Raw genomic sequence first — 15,260 nt, forward strand, 5'->3', positions numbered from 1 at the left:
AACAACAAAACTACATGAAATGTGAATAAAAGGATGTATTGCACAATGCACACAATATTTGCATTCGTGGCGCCGTCGTAAGCAACGCGAGTTCTTTTTTGTTGTTTTTTTTTTTGTTGCCACAGCAACGCAATGTGCCTACGACTGATCATTCACGATGTAAACGACGACGACTCCATACAAATGAAAGTGAATTGTGACCGAGGACTTCAAAAATCTACAACCTCTCAACGCAATCTAAAAAGCTTGAGGTGCCTTAAACAGAAAGAGAAAAAGATTTAGTAAAGGAAACACTGTGTGAAATTAGGCTCATCGATGAGTCAGTCTATCTATGATGAGGACAGGAAGTTTTTAGGGTTTCCAAAGCGAAAGGTACTAAAACAAACGTTGATTGGCTATCGAGGCTGAGTAAACAAAACACACTTATATTTATGTTTTGGATGTGTACATTCACGGAATGTCAAAGGGAGGTTTAGCACAAGGTGAAAGTGGCTATGAATCGATTACAATACTTCTCTTACAACAAGATAGGATTTATTTTATCATTTAAATATATTAAATGTCTCCCTGTAAAATGAACACAAACTCAGTGCCTACCACAGTCGCCAGGTAGAGAGTGACAGCGTGGCGCGGCGGCTCTGTCGTCGTGTCACCGACGGTCCACTTGTAAAATCGCCTTATCAGCACATTTATACTTTGGACCAAGTGGCTGACACCGGGTTCACCATCACTGTTCTTCCACCTGCCGAAATCAGATCCTAGGTAACTTCGCTTCTGAGAAGATTATCGCGAGCGAAATGTCCGTGACGCACCGCTGTAATCCGAGAGTGAAGGGGAAGGTGGAGGCGATGGCGACCACAAGTTTTAAGTTTACTGTTTCCAGCTCAGGTTTGAACCTCGTCCAGGCTCGAGCTGTATTTTGAGTTCCGCGGTGAGGCGAGGAAGAGGGGGTGGGACATCATGGTAATTGACGTTTAGGAAGCAAATGAAAATCCACCGAAGAGTCAGCATGTCGTCCTATCCAGAGACTGCATTTCAAAACGCAACAGAGACCTTTACGTAATTCAGGTAGCCTAACATTACCTACGCCCAGGTAAAGCTGCCTTCCTGTATTTTCACTAAGAATTAGTCAGAGAGCTCTCTATTTCGATTCTTGGCTATTAACAATTACAATGAGAGAGCTCTCTAATTCAATTATTAACCATCACAATTACATATAGCCTATCTACTATTGAATTTTTACTAGTCGTCTCTATTGACGTCCATTCATTTTTAATTAGAGAGCTCTACAATTAAATTCTTACTAGTAACTATTACAATTAGAACTCTCTAATGCAATTATGACTATAGTAACAATTGAATTAGAGAGCTCTTTAATAATCTATCTATCTATCTATCTATCTATCTATCTATCTATCTATCTATCTATCTATCTATCTATCTATCTATCTATCTATCTATCTATCTATCAACTAACCATCTGATCTCTATATTGTGAGGGTAACATAAGTTATAATGTATAGAAGAGGGAATCCATCTTCCATTAGACATCAGCATGGTTCTATGATTAATTTGTTGCTAGACAAAGCTGCTCCTTTGCATGTCATCTCAGGGTTGCCTTAACAACATAGGTTTTAGTTCATTGCCAACACCCATCTACCCCAGAGAGGGAATCCTCCCTACATTGGAATTCACCAAACCACTGAACTTGACTCAGGTATGTTTTAGAAGAGAGACACATAAACACATTCACACATACCACCAGAGTGCAGAACTTTAAACAGTGAAGTGTGAGTGACGTCAAACAGTCAGCTCTGGGAAAAGTCTGCAAGCGCTGAAACTATAGTGCTTTCCCATGACAGTGCAACAAGAACAGCACACGGAAAATATGACACAATAGATGCTTTCTCTGGTATTACATTTCTTATTTGCCACGTTTTACTTACCTAATTGTCTATGCTAGTGATATTAGTCATTATGTCATTGTAGAAGTTAAGACAATTCCATTGGAAAGTGATATTCAGCATTCATTATCTAATTTATGTTTTTATTAAGTGGTTGACACATGCAAATAAAGGAAGACACATGGTAAAATAGACACACTAGTGTTTATATTGCCTTTAACTTAACAGTGTAAATGACTGCTTCATGTTAAACTGATTAAGATTGAATTATTATTAAACTGACTGTAGATTATGAGCATAAACATCTTCCTTCTGCCCCATTTTACCAAATCAGGCACCAGTTTTTGACTCTAAAAAGGCCTAAAATAACAAGTTACATTTTACAAACATAATGCTAAACACAATGCATCAGCAACATAGGCTACTTTACATATAGGCAAATGTGTGGCATTTGATCAGATGGCTGCATTACATAAAATAGTAAAAACACTGAAAACTCAGGTTGTAAACTTTAAGTTTTATAAATGTACAAAGCTTTCAGTGAAAAATCCAAAAATGGGAGCATGATAGTTCTAATACATAGACATAGCAAAATAATAAATGTTCATCAGAAGTTGATTTGATATGCAATGTTGCATTGCTGAGAAAACACTCCTTAAAAGTGAAAGGATTATTGGTGTCAAATGCTTTGTAGCCTCTCAATTTTAAATTTAGCCAGCCATCTAGTGGCTGTGTGTGTGCAGTTTCACAAAATTAAATGATCTTCTGAATGCATATGAATTATATATATTTTTTTTTTTTTTTTAAAAAAGGAATTTTTAAAACATGGGAAAAGATTAGGATTAGGGAGAAGCAATTATTATTATTTTTTAAAGATTTATTTACTGCCATTGTGAGAATAGCATGTAGGCTATTCATGTAATCAATAAAAAAGCAATTGTAGACTGATTATAAGTATTTTAAAACATAATATAATCTAATTACAAGTACTATTTTTTTTTTTATCTAATTGCCTAATCCAGATTACATGTAATCAGTGACTACCCTAGGTGACTAGATCAGTGTTTCCAAACCCTGCTCCTGGAGGCACACCTGTCACCAACACTACACATTTTGGATGTCTAAAAGGGAGACTCTCCCTTATCTGACCCATATATTTCTAGTTTTGGAGTCTCTACTAATGAGATGAGTTGAAACAGTCGTGTTTGATTAGGAAGAGTTCAAAAATGTGTAGGGTTGTTGTTGGTGTGCCTCGGGGAACAGGGTTGGGAAACACTGGCTAGATAAACACTGGACAAGTTGTCGCAGCAAACATAAACTACTTCTGATGAAACAGTGAACTCTGGTGGTGAACAGGAGTAGTGTTAGGTCCGATTCGATTGTGAATCATTAAATATGCATTATTAAAATTAATTTATTATTTTAATTAATATCTGTTAATTTATGATAATTATGTGTTATTAATAAAATATTTATAATGTATGTTGGCAAAATGTGTTACAGAAAACATGTTTTAAATGGATGGTGTGAATTTCAGATGATCTAAATTTCCTTTTTATTGTTTTGCCCACACTCATCCTTCTCTATGTTGTCCTCTGTGTTGTAGAAGTAGCCAAGTACTTTACCAGTCATGCGACCAAAGAGCCCATGTAGGTTTGGGCCAACTTTGTGCTTGCCACCAGCCTCAACACTGAGAGCATTTCTGCACAAAGATCTTCTTTCCTTTTGCTATGTCTTCTCCCATTTTAAAGGTCACAACAGCTGGATCTGACAAAAAGAGAGGATAGCTAGGCCTATTTATTGGACAACTTTATACGATGTAGTGCTATATGTTACTATACAGAAATTGATTTTCAAAATAAATATTCACTGGAGCAAAACCCGTCAGGAAATTACTTCTGTAAAAGGAACGGAGCCTCTTAAAATGTAAAAGTTAGCTTAGGGTATAGGCTACATTTAACACTGTGACAGAATTAATTTTATATTAATCTTTATGTAGGCCTGTTCGCTTATTTATTCATTTATTTATTCAGAATGACTGGACTCGTGCACGTACATACCTCATCTGCGCTATGAGTACTCAAGTGTTATGATACAATCACCAGAATCAGTTCAGTTTTCAGTACTCAGAGCTTCAATTGACTACAGTTGTCAGTTTGCAGCGTTTTTTTTTCTTTTCTTTTTTTCTAAACCCATATTACCCAACGTCTTCTTACCAAAAGATATGTAGGCTATTTGTTTGTAACTCGGTTACCTAATGTAACCTCGGTTCTCTCTAGAAGAGGGAACGAGTATTGCCGAAATCAGCTCGAGGCGCGAGCACGGCAGGTTACGCAATACTCGTTCCCTCTTCTAGAGAGAACCGAGGTTACATTAGGTAACCGAGTACGTTCTCTTGTATTGCGTACGTTGCTTACACTACAGGAACCCCTTGTCAACGCCGTGCGCGCCGAGCATCCACGACATGAGTCCCCGGGGAAACCCGGGGAACACAATTAAGTGGGAATCAGGTGGCCAGCAACGCGGGCCAACACATGTACATAAGCACACTGTAAGGGAATACAGAGCGGCACTGCCGGTCTGTATTAAAAACATCAACCCTTATAGTGCAGCTCAACCAGGAGAGCTAAGTCACGTGAGAGTAGACTGCGCACGAACACTGTGGGCAGAGCATACACACCGTTAGACTGACAGAACTTTAGCCTGCAAGGCGGGAACTTCCAGGTTGTAAAACCTAACAAATGTAGAGGGGGAGGCCCAGCCTGCCGCCATACAAATGTCATGAATAGAAATCCCGCTGGACCAAGCCCACGAAGAGGCCATGCTTCTAGTGGAATGAGCCCTGATGCCCAGAGGGCACTGCAGGTGTTTAGACGCATAAGCTGCTGCGATAGTGTCCACTATCCATCTGGCTATGTTTCGAGGCGGCGAGACCCTTGGTGCGTCCACCGAACGAAACAAAGAGCTGCTCCGAACGCCTGAAGGTGGCGGAGCGCGTAATGTAAACTCTCAGCGCCCTGACAGGGCAGAGGAGGTTAGCATCGCCCTCGCTACCGGATGCTGGCAGAGCCGATAGAGAGATGACCTGCGCTCTGAAGGGAGTGCCAATCACCTTGGGGACATAACCATGTCTTGGTTTGAGGATGACTTTAGAGTCATTCGGTCCAAACTCGAGACACGCAGCGCTAACAGACAGCGCGTGTAAATCCCCCACACATTTGACTGATGACAAGGCTATCAGAAAAACGGTTTTAAGCGACAGGTATTTTAGATCCACGGAGTTTAACGGTTCAAAGGGATGCGTTTTCAGGCCCTCTAAGACCAGAGAAAGATCCCAAATAGGAACCGAAGGGGGCCACGGGGGTTCATCCTCCTGGCTCCTTTGAGGAAGCGGATGATGAGCTCGTTTCTTCCTATTGACTGGCCGCGCTTTGGCCCTGCGAACGCTGCAATAGCCGCCACATACACTTTGAGCGTGGAGGGGGACCTGCCCTCGTCCAACAGCTCCTGAAGGAAGCAAAGCACCCACGAGACCCCACAAGTACGTGGGTCTAGATTTTTGTCGGCGCACAATGAGGAGAACACAGACCATTTAGGAGGCTATACGAACGCGTATAGCCTTCTCGTGGAAGGAGCTCTAGACTGCGTGATCGTGTTCACGACCCCTTCTGGCAAAGCAACGGGTATCCGTTGATTATCCACGCATGCAGAGACCAGCGCTCTGGATGGGGATGCCAAATTGTACCGCCGGCTTGAGAGAGAAGATCTCTCCTCGCCGGGATCAGCCATGGGGCCACGTATGACAGCCGCATTCACTCTGGGAACCATGTCTGGTTTTCCCATCGCGGGGCTATGAGGAGCACTGAGTGGCATGCTTCCCTGATTCTCTTGATTACCTGTGGTAACAACGAGATCAGAGGGAAAGCATACAGTGGGAGGCTGGGCCAGGTTTGGGCCAGCGCGTCCTCGTTCTTCGAAAAGAACCTTGGGCAGTGAGCGTTGTCTCTTGACGCAAAAAGGTCGACTTCCGCTTTGCCGAAGAGGCGCCACAGTAGCTGGACTGTCTGAGGATGCAGGGACCATTCTCCCGGGGGAATGTTGTCCCTGGACAGTCTGTCTGGGCCGTCGTTCAGGTGGCCCGGCACATGCGCGGCTCTCAGGGAGTGTAACGAGTGCTGAGCCCAAACGAGGAGGCGTTCCGTCAGATCGCAGAGATTCCTGGATCTGACACTGCCCTGCTGCAGCTGACGCCATACAACCCAGCATTCTCTGAAATGTTTTCAGAGGAGCGGTGCTGCCCTTCTGGAAAGACGCGGCCAGGTGTCGAACACGGCGCGCGCGCTGTGTCGACAAGCGGGCCGTCATAGCCACAGAGTCCAGTTCTATTCCCAGAAAAGAAACTGACTGACTGGGCAGTAATGAGCTCTTGGTCCAGTTGACCGTAAGACCCAGGCTTTCCAGATGGCTGAGAAGCACTGTCCTGTGAGATATAAGCTCTATCTCTGACTGTGCCAAGATCAGCCAATCATCCAGATAGTTCAAAATTCGCATACCCCGATTTCTCAGGGGAGCGAGAGCCGCGTCCATGCACTTCGTGAATGTACGGGGTGCTAAAGACAGGCCGAACGGAAGGACGGTGTATTGATACACTTGACCCTCGAAGGCGAATCTCAAGAATGGCCTGTGACGGGGTACTATCTGAATCTGAAAGTACGCATTTTCAGATCGAGAGAAATAAACCAGTCCTTCGGGCGAATTTGCGCGAGTATCTGTCTGGTTGTGAGCATTTTGAGAGCTTGATAGTATATTTTTTTTCCTACTATGGAAGTCAATGGTACCAAAAACTGTCTGGTTACTGACATTCTTCTAAATATCTTCCTTTCTGTTCAGCAGAAGAAAGAAATTCATACAGGTTTGAAACAACATGAGGGTGAGTATAATGACAGAATTTTCATTTTAAAGTGGAGTATCCCTTTAACTACCTTAGTAGCTACGTTATTAAAATCAAAGGTTGTATTTGTTAACATTAGTTAATGAACTGTGAACTAACATGAACAAACAATGAACAGCTGTATTTTTATTAACTAGCATTAACAAAGAATAATAAATACTGTAACAAATGTATTGCTCATGATTAGTTCATGTTAGCTAATGCATTAATTAAAATGATCTAATGAACCTTATTGTAAAGTGTTACCAAAGTCATTTAGGCTATATGGTTGAACTGGATCATCAAAGGTCAGCAGCAAAGACATTGGTTGATAAAGTGAGATTAAATACATAAAGTAGCCTATATTTGTGTAATTTAACATTGAATAATTGCAGGTTTGTGTAATATTCTGAGTTTGCATTTTACTGTTCTTACCCCATCTTAAAACCAGACTCTAATTTGCACTGCTCTTGGCAGATTGCGTTGGTCATGATGGAAATGATCCGGCTGTGTCTGTTCTTTAATTTGCGCGTCGTCAGTAGATCAAGCGCTGAACTTTCCACTCCCATCAGTGCTTTTATCAAATTGCGCTCTTATGCTAATTTGCCCTGTTTCGTAAATATGGGGTAAATGGGAAAATTAACTCGCATTACATATTTGAATAAGTAACTCTGATATTTTCTCAAGATATTTTGTTGTAAATTTAAAAGTAATGTGTTGAAATGTCTGAAAAAAGTAATCTGATTACGTAACTCATGTTACTTAGTAATGCATCACCCCCCATAGCAAGGAATGATTTTGATGTTTGCAAACACCAGCTCTTTGTCACATAATTTGTTCCCTGCAGGTTGAAATCACTGTCCAGGGGGAAGGTTGGGCCCCCTTGGTTAAAAACTTAATTTCTTAAAGATCTTAAAGCTATAGGCAGATTATATATCTTCTCCAATTTGTGCCCCTATGGAGGAAAGGTGTTTTATATCCTTATTCTTGGTGAGAGGTGTGTGCGTTTGGCAAATAACCTATCATCCTGTAGAAGAGGATCAACATAAAACATTTAATCAATGAGTCTCTTAATTACACCTCAGTCTCATTAACATTGTACTCTGAGTGCTTTTGCAGGTGAATGCTGAGTGTCTTTTTTATGCAGAAACATATGGAACATTGATACATTTATGGGTGTTGGATTGCTTCAGTATGCTTCAATATTTTGATGTTTTTATTTTTTATAATTAAAGCTGTCACAACTAGAGTTACTTATAATTTGCTTTACTTTAACAATTTACAAGCAGGCAATTACAGATACAAATACATAAAAAGAATAGGAAATTCATAAAACTGGCAATCAAAACATCTCTCATAACCAGCTGTTGTTTTTACGGGCTTCATTAGTCTAAATCGGTGTAATCTGTGTTCTTTACAGTTTCTTCTGAGTCTTCTACTGTTTCAAGCATGTAGTCGTGGACTTGAGTCCTGCGAGAGAAATCAAATAAAGTAGTTTTGAAAATATTTAGCCAAGGAGTAGAGGAACAGAAATGACCATTTAAATTAATCAGTAAAAAATAAAATAAAAAATTAATTCTTTCCACATCAAATGAGAGTTCATTTTGTTACAGTTATTAAATTATATATATATATATATATATATATATATATATATATATATATAATCATATATAATTAGAAAACAACACCCAATTACACTTCTGGTGGGTGTTTAATATTTCAGTTGAGAAATATTAAGCTTTACCTTTCTTTTGGAAATGGTGATTCAGGTGTGTGTGTGTACAGAGTCAAGACGCGAAAAGGGTCTAAAGCGAAGATGTTCCTCCTCCCAAACTTTTGCGGGAGGGTGGCTGAGGGTGCATTCCCTGCGCGCACACACATGGTGCAGGACCGTCCGAAACGCTGAGGGAGGTTGATGGTGGACTTGGGAGCATGGTCACCTGTGCCCACCTGCACATCCCGCCCGAAGCGAAGTGGCATGTTGGCATGCAGGTGTGCTGGTTTTGCCATTATGGGGTGAAGTCGCAGGATGGTGGGAGAGCTCACACGACCGCTGGTCGGGGCTACATCAAGAGCGAAGTCTTCTATATTCAGACTCCTGGGAATCTCCTTTGACAACACGAATGTAGAAGAAGAAGAAATGGTGAAAATCAGCAGATTCAGTTATCACAGTGTATTGATACACTGTAACTGATGTCAATTTCAAACTATTATTACGATTTTATTTGCATTTATTAAATGAAATTTAAAATTGGAAAAGCATAAATTCAGAGAGCGCTAACAGTAGCTGGTCCATTCCTCACATTTTTTTTTACATTGTAACAAGTGAAAATGTGCATTGGTACCTTAAGGAAATATTTCTGCCTGCCCTGACCATTAAAAAATGTTTCTTATTGGTGCAACCTAATGTAATCAGGTTTATTCAATAACATTAGATATGATGAAGACAGGTAAAGGCATGATGATGATAATAATAATCAAAATGAAAGTAATGTATTATATATATATTTTTATTTTTACCTTACATATTACATTTCAGGCAATCTGTTTTGACAGTGCATTTGCTCTATATCCAGAATTTGGCAAATTGTACATTCCAAACTATTAACTAATTACTACTATTTCAAATAAAGGAAACTGCTATTAGAAAAAGAGAAAATATAAAGCACTTACCTCTGGAAACTGTCCCCATGTAAATCTATCAGGATCACTGTCTAATGGCAATCTGAGCGCAGAAACCTCACTCAGCATGAAGCTGCTCAGGATACCGAGGGCTAAAAAGAGAAGAGTGAAGTAGGACATCTTACAATCGATCACTGGTCCACGCTACAAGTCCACGCACATCACAGAGGTTTTATACATTTTGCCATGTGCAAATAAACATACTCACAAAGACATTCCTTATAATGTCCTCAGCATACTTAATAAGCACCAACCTACATTCATTCACTAATGACCTTCAAATCAGTTAATTGTGCAGCTCAGGGAGACCTCAATTACCACCACATTCAGATCGGAGTAAGTAAGAATAAGCTTGAATGAGACGTTGACATGCTGGAAATGTTTGAACGAGGTGTTGTAGGCCACAGAGCAGCTCTCATGAATGGTCTGGTATTTTATTCCATCAAAGAATGTTTACTAATTGCCATCACTGACATGCACATGACGTCAATGCCAGCGAGGGGTGACCAGTAGCCAGTTCTTTTAGGAAAATCATCTAAAAATGTAGTTTATTAGTTATGTTAATCATCATCGTAGCTGAAAGATAGACTTACTGCTCCACTGTCTTCGATGCAAATGTAAAAAAAAGATGTTTCTTTAAATATATCTGAAGCTGCACATTAATGATCAGATGCTATAATTAGTTGCAAATGCGCATAGCACATGATTTTGTAGGATGTTACATTACACTTAGCAGCATGCTCACAAAGAATCCCTTACGAAAAAGAAGTTTATTCAAGTGTGCTATTAGTATACATCTTTTATACATCAGTATACTTTCAGTCTACTTTTTATATACTTCTCAGAAATATACTTAGACTAAGTATATTTGGATTATACATGTATTCAATCTTTTGATCGAGATACTTAAAAGTATAATTAAGTATTCTTGACTTGTAGTGTTGTGACTGAGTAGCCTATTAAATACTTTTTTCATACATACTGTCTTATAAACTTACATTGTTTGAAAATATTGGTTTATAAAGAAAACATATGTTCCTAATTCTTCTGAGTATCTGAATTTTTGTGCTAGTCCACTGGAAGTGTACATAGGAATTTACTTCAAATCTACTTTACTCTTTCCCTTAAAAAAGTACTACTGTAAAATAGTAAACTACTAGTATACTTACAAGTTCACTTGTAGTACAGATGAGAAGTGCACTAAACAGTATACTGTAACACTTATAGTACACTTAAACATATTTTTATATACTAAAAGTGGGCCAATTTAGTCCCAAGCAGTATTGAAATAGTACACTTACAAGTTTACTACTAGTACATTGACATTAGTATACTTACTACATAAAGTATACTTCATAAAATTAACTTGAAGTATACTTCTTTTTCATAAGGGATGTAATGTAACATTCACATATAATGCATCATTTAGCTCACTGTTTAGCAATATAAAGTACAATAAATCAGGTATTTGGTGATTTGGAACCATAAATGTCAAAAGTTTTTCTTTTTCTTTTTTAACATTAGATTTTCCAATCTTGCACTATTTACTTACCCCCTTTATTGGTACCAGTTGCTTCACTTTGCTATAGGGATATATAATACAAACATTATGCCACATTAATTTTTAAACTGAATCTGTCTATAATTATACTCTTTATGATATCCAACAATTAGACAGCTTTTCTGGGGAGGTCACTATACATACCTTAGCCTACCCAGCAGGGGGCAGTGCAACATTATAACATGAGTGATTAAGACAAAACTGTTTCATTAAAAAGCTTTCAATTAGAATTGTGTTATGTGATTATTATAATTAAATCTACTTAATATTATATATACATAAATAAGTTAGTTCAAATTAAAAGGAGAAAAGTCAGTGATACGATTAAAAATTAATATTATGTGGGGTATGACACACTATCGTTTCTATACGAAAAAATGCTGTTTTCAGGAAATAAGCTTTATTCGTTCTTAACTCTCAAATTTTTATTATTATTAGCCTACTATTTTTTAGAAACGCATCCAGTGGCTTTGTTTTTCTCCTCAATGTGCCATTCATCAGCTAATAAAGTCAACATTAAATGGAGGTTGTCACTATTGATTTTTAAAGTTATTTTAAAATAATAATGTGGTTGTTTTATTTAGATGGTTAGAGGATGTAGGCCAAAATGTCTTCAGCTAACCAGTCCCATTGTGCTTTTCCCCATCCTGTCAGCTCCAGCCGATCAAAGACCTGAACAAACATCCACCCATACACTCAGACAAGAGGTGTAGATCCCGACCACAAAACCTTTGGGTCGTCCAATCAGATGTCTGCCGAGGTCAGCAAGTTTCTTCCAATCGGGAATGAAGCGGAAGGCTCTGATGAAGGATCAGGAAGCTTAGAAAATGGCCCCTAATGACAGAGGAGGGGTGTGTTCGCACATGTGTGTTTTTTACGCACATGCTATATGTGATTGCTTTATCTGACATTTCCTTCTGTAGCTTTGAACTTCAGGCCTCTGCAATCATATAGGAGTGCAAGGGACATAAGGAACATAAAAACCAAAGGGACAAGGGTATAAGAGAGAGCGAGAGAGCGATGGTGTGACTCCGCCCACATGGGGTCTTGAACTTTGATCTCTAGTCTCCTCTCTCTGCAGATTCCTAAGATGTGGTTAATGACAGTGATGGGGTCGAGGCCTGGCATGGCTGGAGAAAAGTGCAGTCAGTGTGGGAGGATGACCCTTTAACCTTTCTACGAAACTGAACTATGACCCCTAAAATTTGCCTGAAAGGGACAACCTGAGCAAGCCCTGCTGTTAAAACTGGACCTTAGTATACTGTCAACGGCATTCGCCTCCTATAGCTACACGGCTTACAATATTTAATGCAATAGAACACACACACAGATAATAATATTGTAATGGTCTATACAGATAACTTTTCTGTATGTTGTTAAGTTTCAGGGCACATTTCTTTTTGTATGCAGTTAATCGTATAGTGTTTTTTGAATTTGTAAAGGTAAAGGCCTAAAAAGAATTGTTTCTGGGAAAACATGATTAAAAGAATGTGAGGCAAAAGTGGAGGGGATAACGCAGGGCCATTCAAGGCAACCAAGCGACTTGATTAAAGTGCTGTTTGTCAGACAAACACATGGCTGAGAATAAGCAGTACACAAGCAACCCAGACGTGCACGCCATACACATTCATGCCATTTCCAGCAGACTGTGTAAAAACAGTGAGAGACAGACTGTGAGAGACACTTGACAACGGAGACGCAAACTATCCGTGAACTTGAGCTGTAATTAAAACAGGCTGACTGATGACAGACAGAGCACATGTAAGAGAAGTTGCGAAACACATCACATCCTAAAGATTAAAATGTCTTTTAAAGACCATTCAGTATATATTATTATATATTTTTAAATAATGTTAATATAGAATTTGAATTGAATTGAATTAATTTTTAAATAGCATTTAACAATTTTTTATTACATTAACTTGACTTATTTGGGTCAGTGTAAGCCTATCCCGTGTGCCTTTACATGATAAGTAAATAATTTAATTAATTATTTTATATTTAAAATATTTGATTAAAATTTTAATATAGGATTGTACTCAATCATGTATAATAATCATTATTTATTAATTATTTTAAAAAAAAGTATGTTAACCTGATTTATTTGTTTCAAATGTTTGAATGCTGTCTTTACATGAGAGGAGGTAAGGAAAAACAGCTAAATCCTCGTTCCCATTATTTCTCCCACACACACACATCTTTTCTGAGGTACGTCTGCACTCAAGTCTCTAATTCTTTGATCTCCTAAATCTCAAACACTAAGTCTCCACTGTTATTATTACATTTTTGTTCTTGACAGCCAGACTTTCCAATCCTACATGCTCTACACCAAGACCAGTAGACCAGACCTTTAAATCAAATCCCCTGGATCCCCGTAGAAGTATGTGTTTGCTTGGGCTGTGCAGTCAACTGTCTATGGCATTTTCCCACTGTGTAGTGATAACATCAAGGTGTTGATAGGCACAATCTCAACTGTTGGCACCTGCCAAATGCTTGAATGAAAACCGCTCTGCTACTGTGTTGAAAATAATTGGGACTGAGTGAGAAAAAGGATCTGAATAAAAAACAGCTGAGACAAAAACACTAATGCCGACTGACATTTTAAATCGGCTTAGACAAATAAAAATCAGTGAAAGAAACTCTTGCTTGATTGAAATTTTATGGATGGGTTGAATATTTTACCAAAAGCAACCAATAGACATATAAGAGATGCAAATCATAAAATGTCTGGTTAAGTTCCTTGTTTAAAGTGTTTAAACCGGTAAATTATATTGCAATGTTTTTTTTCCTGTTTCAATTAGTTGGTGTTCATCTGAAAGCTGTTTCTCAGTCTACAAAACACTAAATGTTATTGCCACAAACATTTAACTACACTTTATATTATCAGACTGTCAATCATCCTGGCAATTTAGAACATCTGGAGCTGACAAGCAGATGAAAATTTAGCAGATAGATCTAGCATGCATTATCACCATCAATCATAAACAGATTACTTGCTGCATAAAACAAATGAGAGAAACTGCTGGCATAAAGAAATTATGTGGTTATGAAAGAAATGTTAAATGTACAATATGTCTCACTTTAATTAAGGTAATAACTAACATGTTAAGGAATCAAACCTTGTAAACTGTTACTGAAATGTTTATTTGTAATAGGCTAATGTAAGGGTCTTTTGTGTTTCACCTCAGCTTCCAATAGCATAAATAGAAGTTTTTTCTCTCTTTTATTTCCCGCTTGAGTTGGTATAGAACAACTAAATTTCCTTTCTTTCAGAGGAAGTCTTTGTCAAAATCCACCAAATCCATGGAGGAAAATGCATATCCAAAAACATATGATACGAACTGTTGTTCCCATGCCATTCATTTACACTTGTTCAAAACAAGCAAATAAGAAGTCAGAGAGAACACACAAAGGAACATGTATACAGAACATTTATTGTGCTGGAGAATCACATAACAACACACTGGGGACTTAGAAGTCATGTGAGTGTGTATGTGTGCATATAAGTGGGAAGGAGAGAAATAAGCGAGGGACAGATAGAGAGAGCGAAAGAGAGAGAAAGAGCGGGAGGGATTTAGTTGCTGACAGGTATGACTGATGATATGTTGGGTCTACAGGCTGAAACAGTAGATGGTATCAAGGAAAGCCAAGATTAAATCAGCTGGAACATACACACACACACACACACACACACATTTTCCATTTACCGTCGTTGACTGCTTCACTTTAATGTTGACTGTATCTCATAACAAATCAAACATGCAAGACACCAAAGACTCACAGATTTACATTCAGGTACAAGCTTGTAGGAGGGCATTCATTAATAATGTGCTATATATTTACCTACATGGTCATCACACAAGCACACAGATACAATTTTCCCAACAGACTCGTTAGACTTCTCACGCTTTCTACTAATTGGTCATTTTGAACACTGATGTCATTGTGCAAAGAATTGAGGTCACAATGATTGGTCTCTGAGAGAGGGCAAGAGAGACAGACAGGATGAGAGAGAGAGAGAGAGAGAGAGAGAGAGAGAGAGAGAGAGAGAAAGAGAGAGAGAGAGAGAGAGAGAGAGAGAAAGACAGGGCAGGGCAGGGAATAAAAGAAAGAAGCAAGCAAAGACAGACAAGACAAAAGACAGACAAAATGAACCAGACTTAGGACAAAGAAAACACAT

The 15,260-nt window shown here is 38.7% G+C and overlaps 2 protein-coding genes across 3 annotated transcripts in view; both read right to left on the reverse strand.

Annotated features, from left to right (window-relative positions):
• Nucleotides 1–1,030, reverse strand: part of osbpl3a (oxysterol binding protein-like 3a) — a 29,518-nt gene extending 28,488 nt beyond the window's left edge. Inside the window, exon 1 of one of the 2 annotated variants that reach the window (XM_084130205.1) lies at nucleotides 598–1,030. The gene's annotated coding sequence lies outside the window, so the exon portion shown is untranslated. The remainder of the gene's footprint in view (nucleotides 1–597) is intronic. The other variant, XM_084130203.1, reaches the window with a different exon arrangement.
• Nucleotides 1,031–8,096: 7,066 nt separating this feature from the next.
• Nucleotides 8,097–9,648, reverse strand: npvf (neuropeptide VF precursor). Its single transcript, XM_084130208.1, has 3 exons — nucleotides 9,511–9,648; nucleotides 8,582–8,946; nucleotides 8,097–8,304 (listed from the first exon to the last, which is right to left on the reverse strand). The coding sequence occupies exons 1-3, from the start codon at nucleotides 9,637–9,639 to the stop codon at nucleotides 8,220–8,222; spliced, it is 579 nt and encodes a 192-aa protein (XP_083986334.1). The 5' UTR covers nucleotides 9,640–9,648; the 3' UTR covers nucleotides 8,097–8,219.
• Nucleotides 9,649–15,260: the final 5,612 nt, after the last annotated feature.

The sequence above is a fragment of the Abramis brama genome (assembly GCF_963993115.1).
Source record: "Abramis brama genome assembly, chromosome: 12".
NCBI classification, from domain to species: domain Eukaryota; kingdom Metazoa; phylum Chordata; class Actinopteri; order Cypriniformes; family Leuciscidae; genus Abramis; species Abramis brama.

Bases quoted from the DNA above. Each gene is read 5' to 3' on its own strand.
- npvf (XM_084130208.1), bottom strand. From the start codon at position 9,639: ATGTCCTACTTCACTCTTCTCTTTTTAGCCCTCGGTATCCTGAGCAGC. The intron at 8,947-9,510 runs GTAAGTGCTTTA...GTGTTGTCAAAG, and splicing joins CATGGGGACAGTTTCCAGAG to GAGATTCCCAGGAGTCTGAA. The intron at 8,305-8,581 runs GTAAAGCTTAAT...TTTCTCTCGCAG, and splicing joins TCACCATTTCCAAAAGAAAG to GACTCAAGTCCACGACTACA.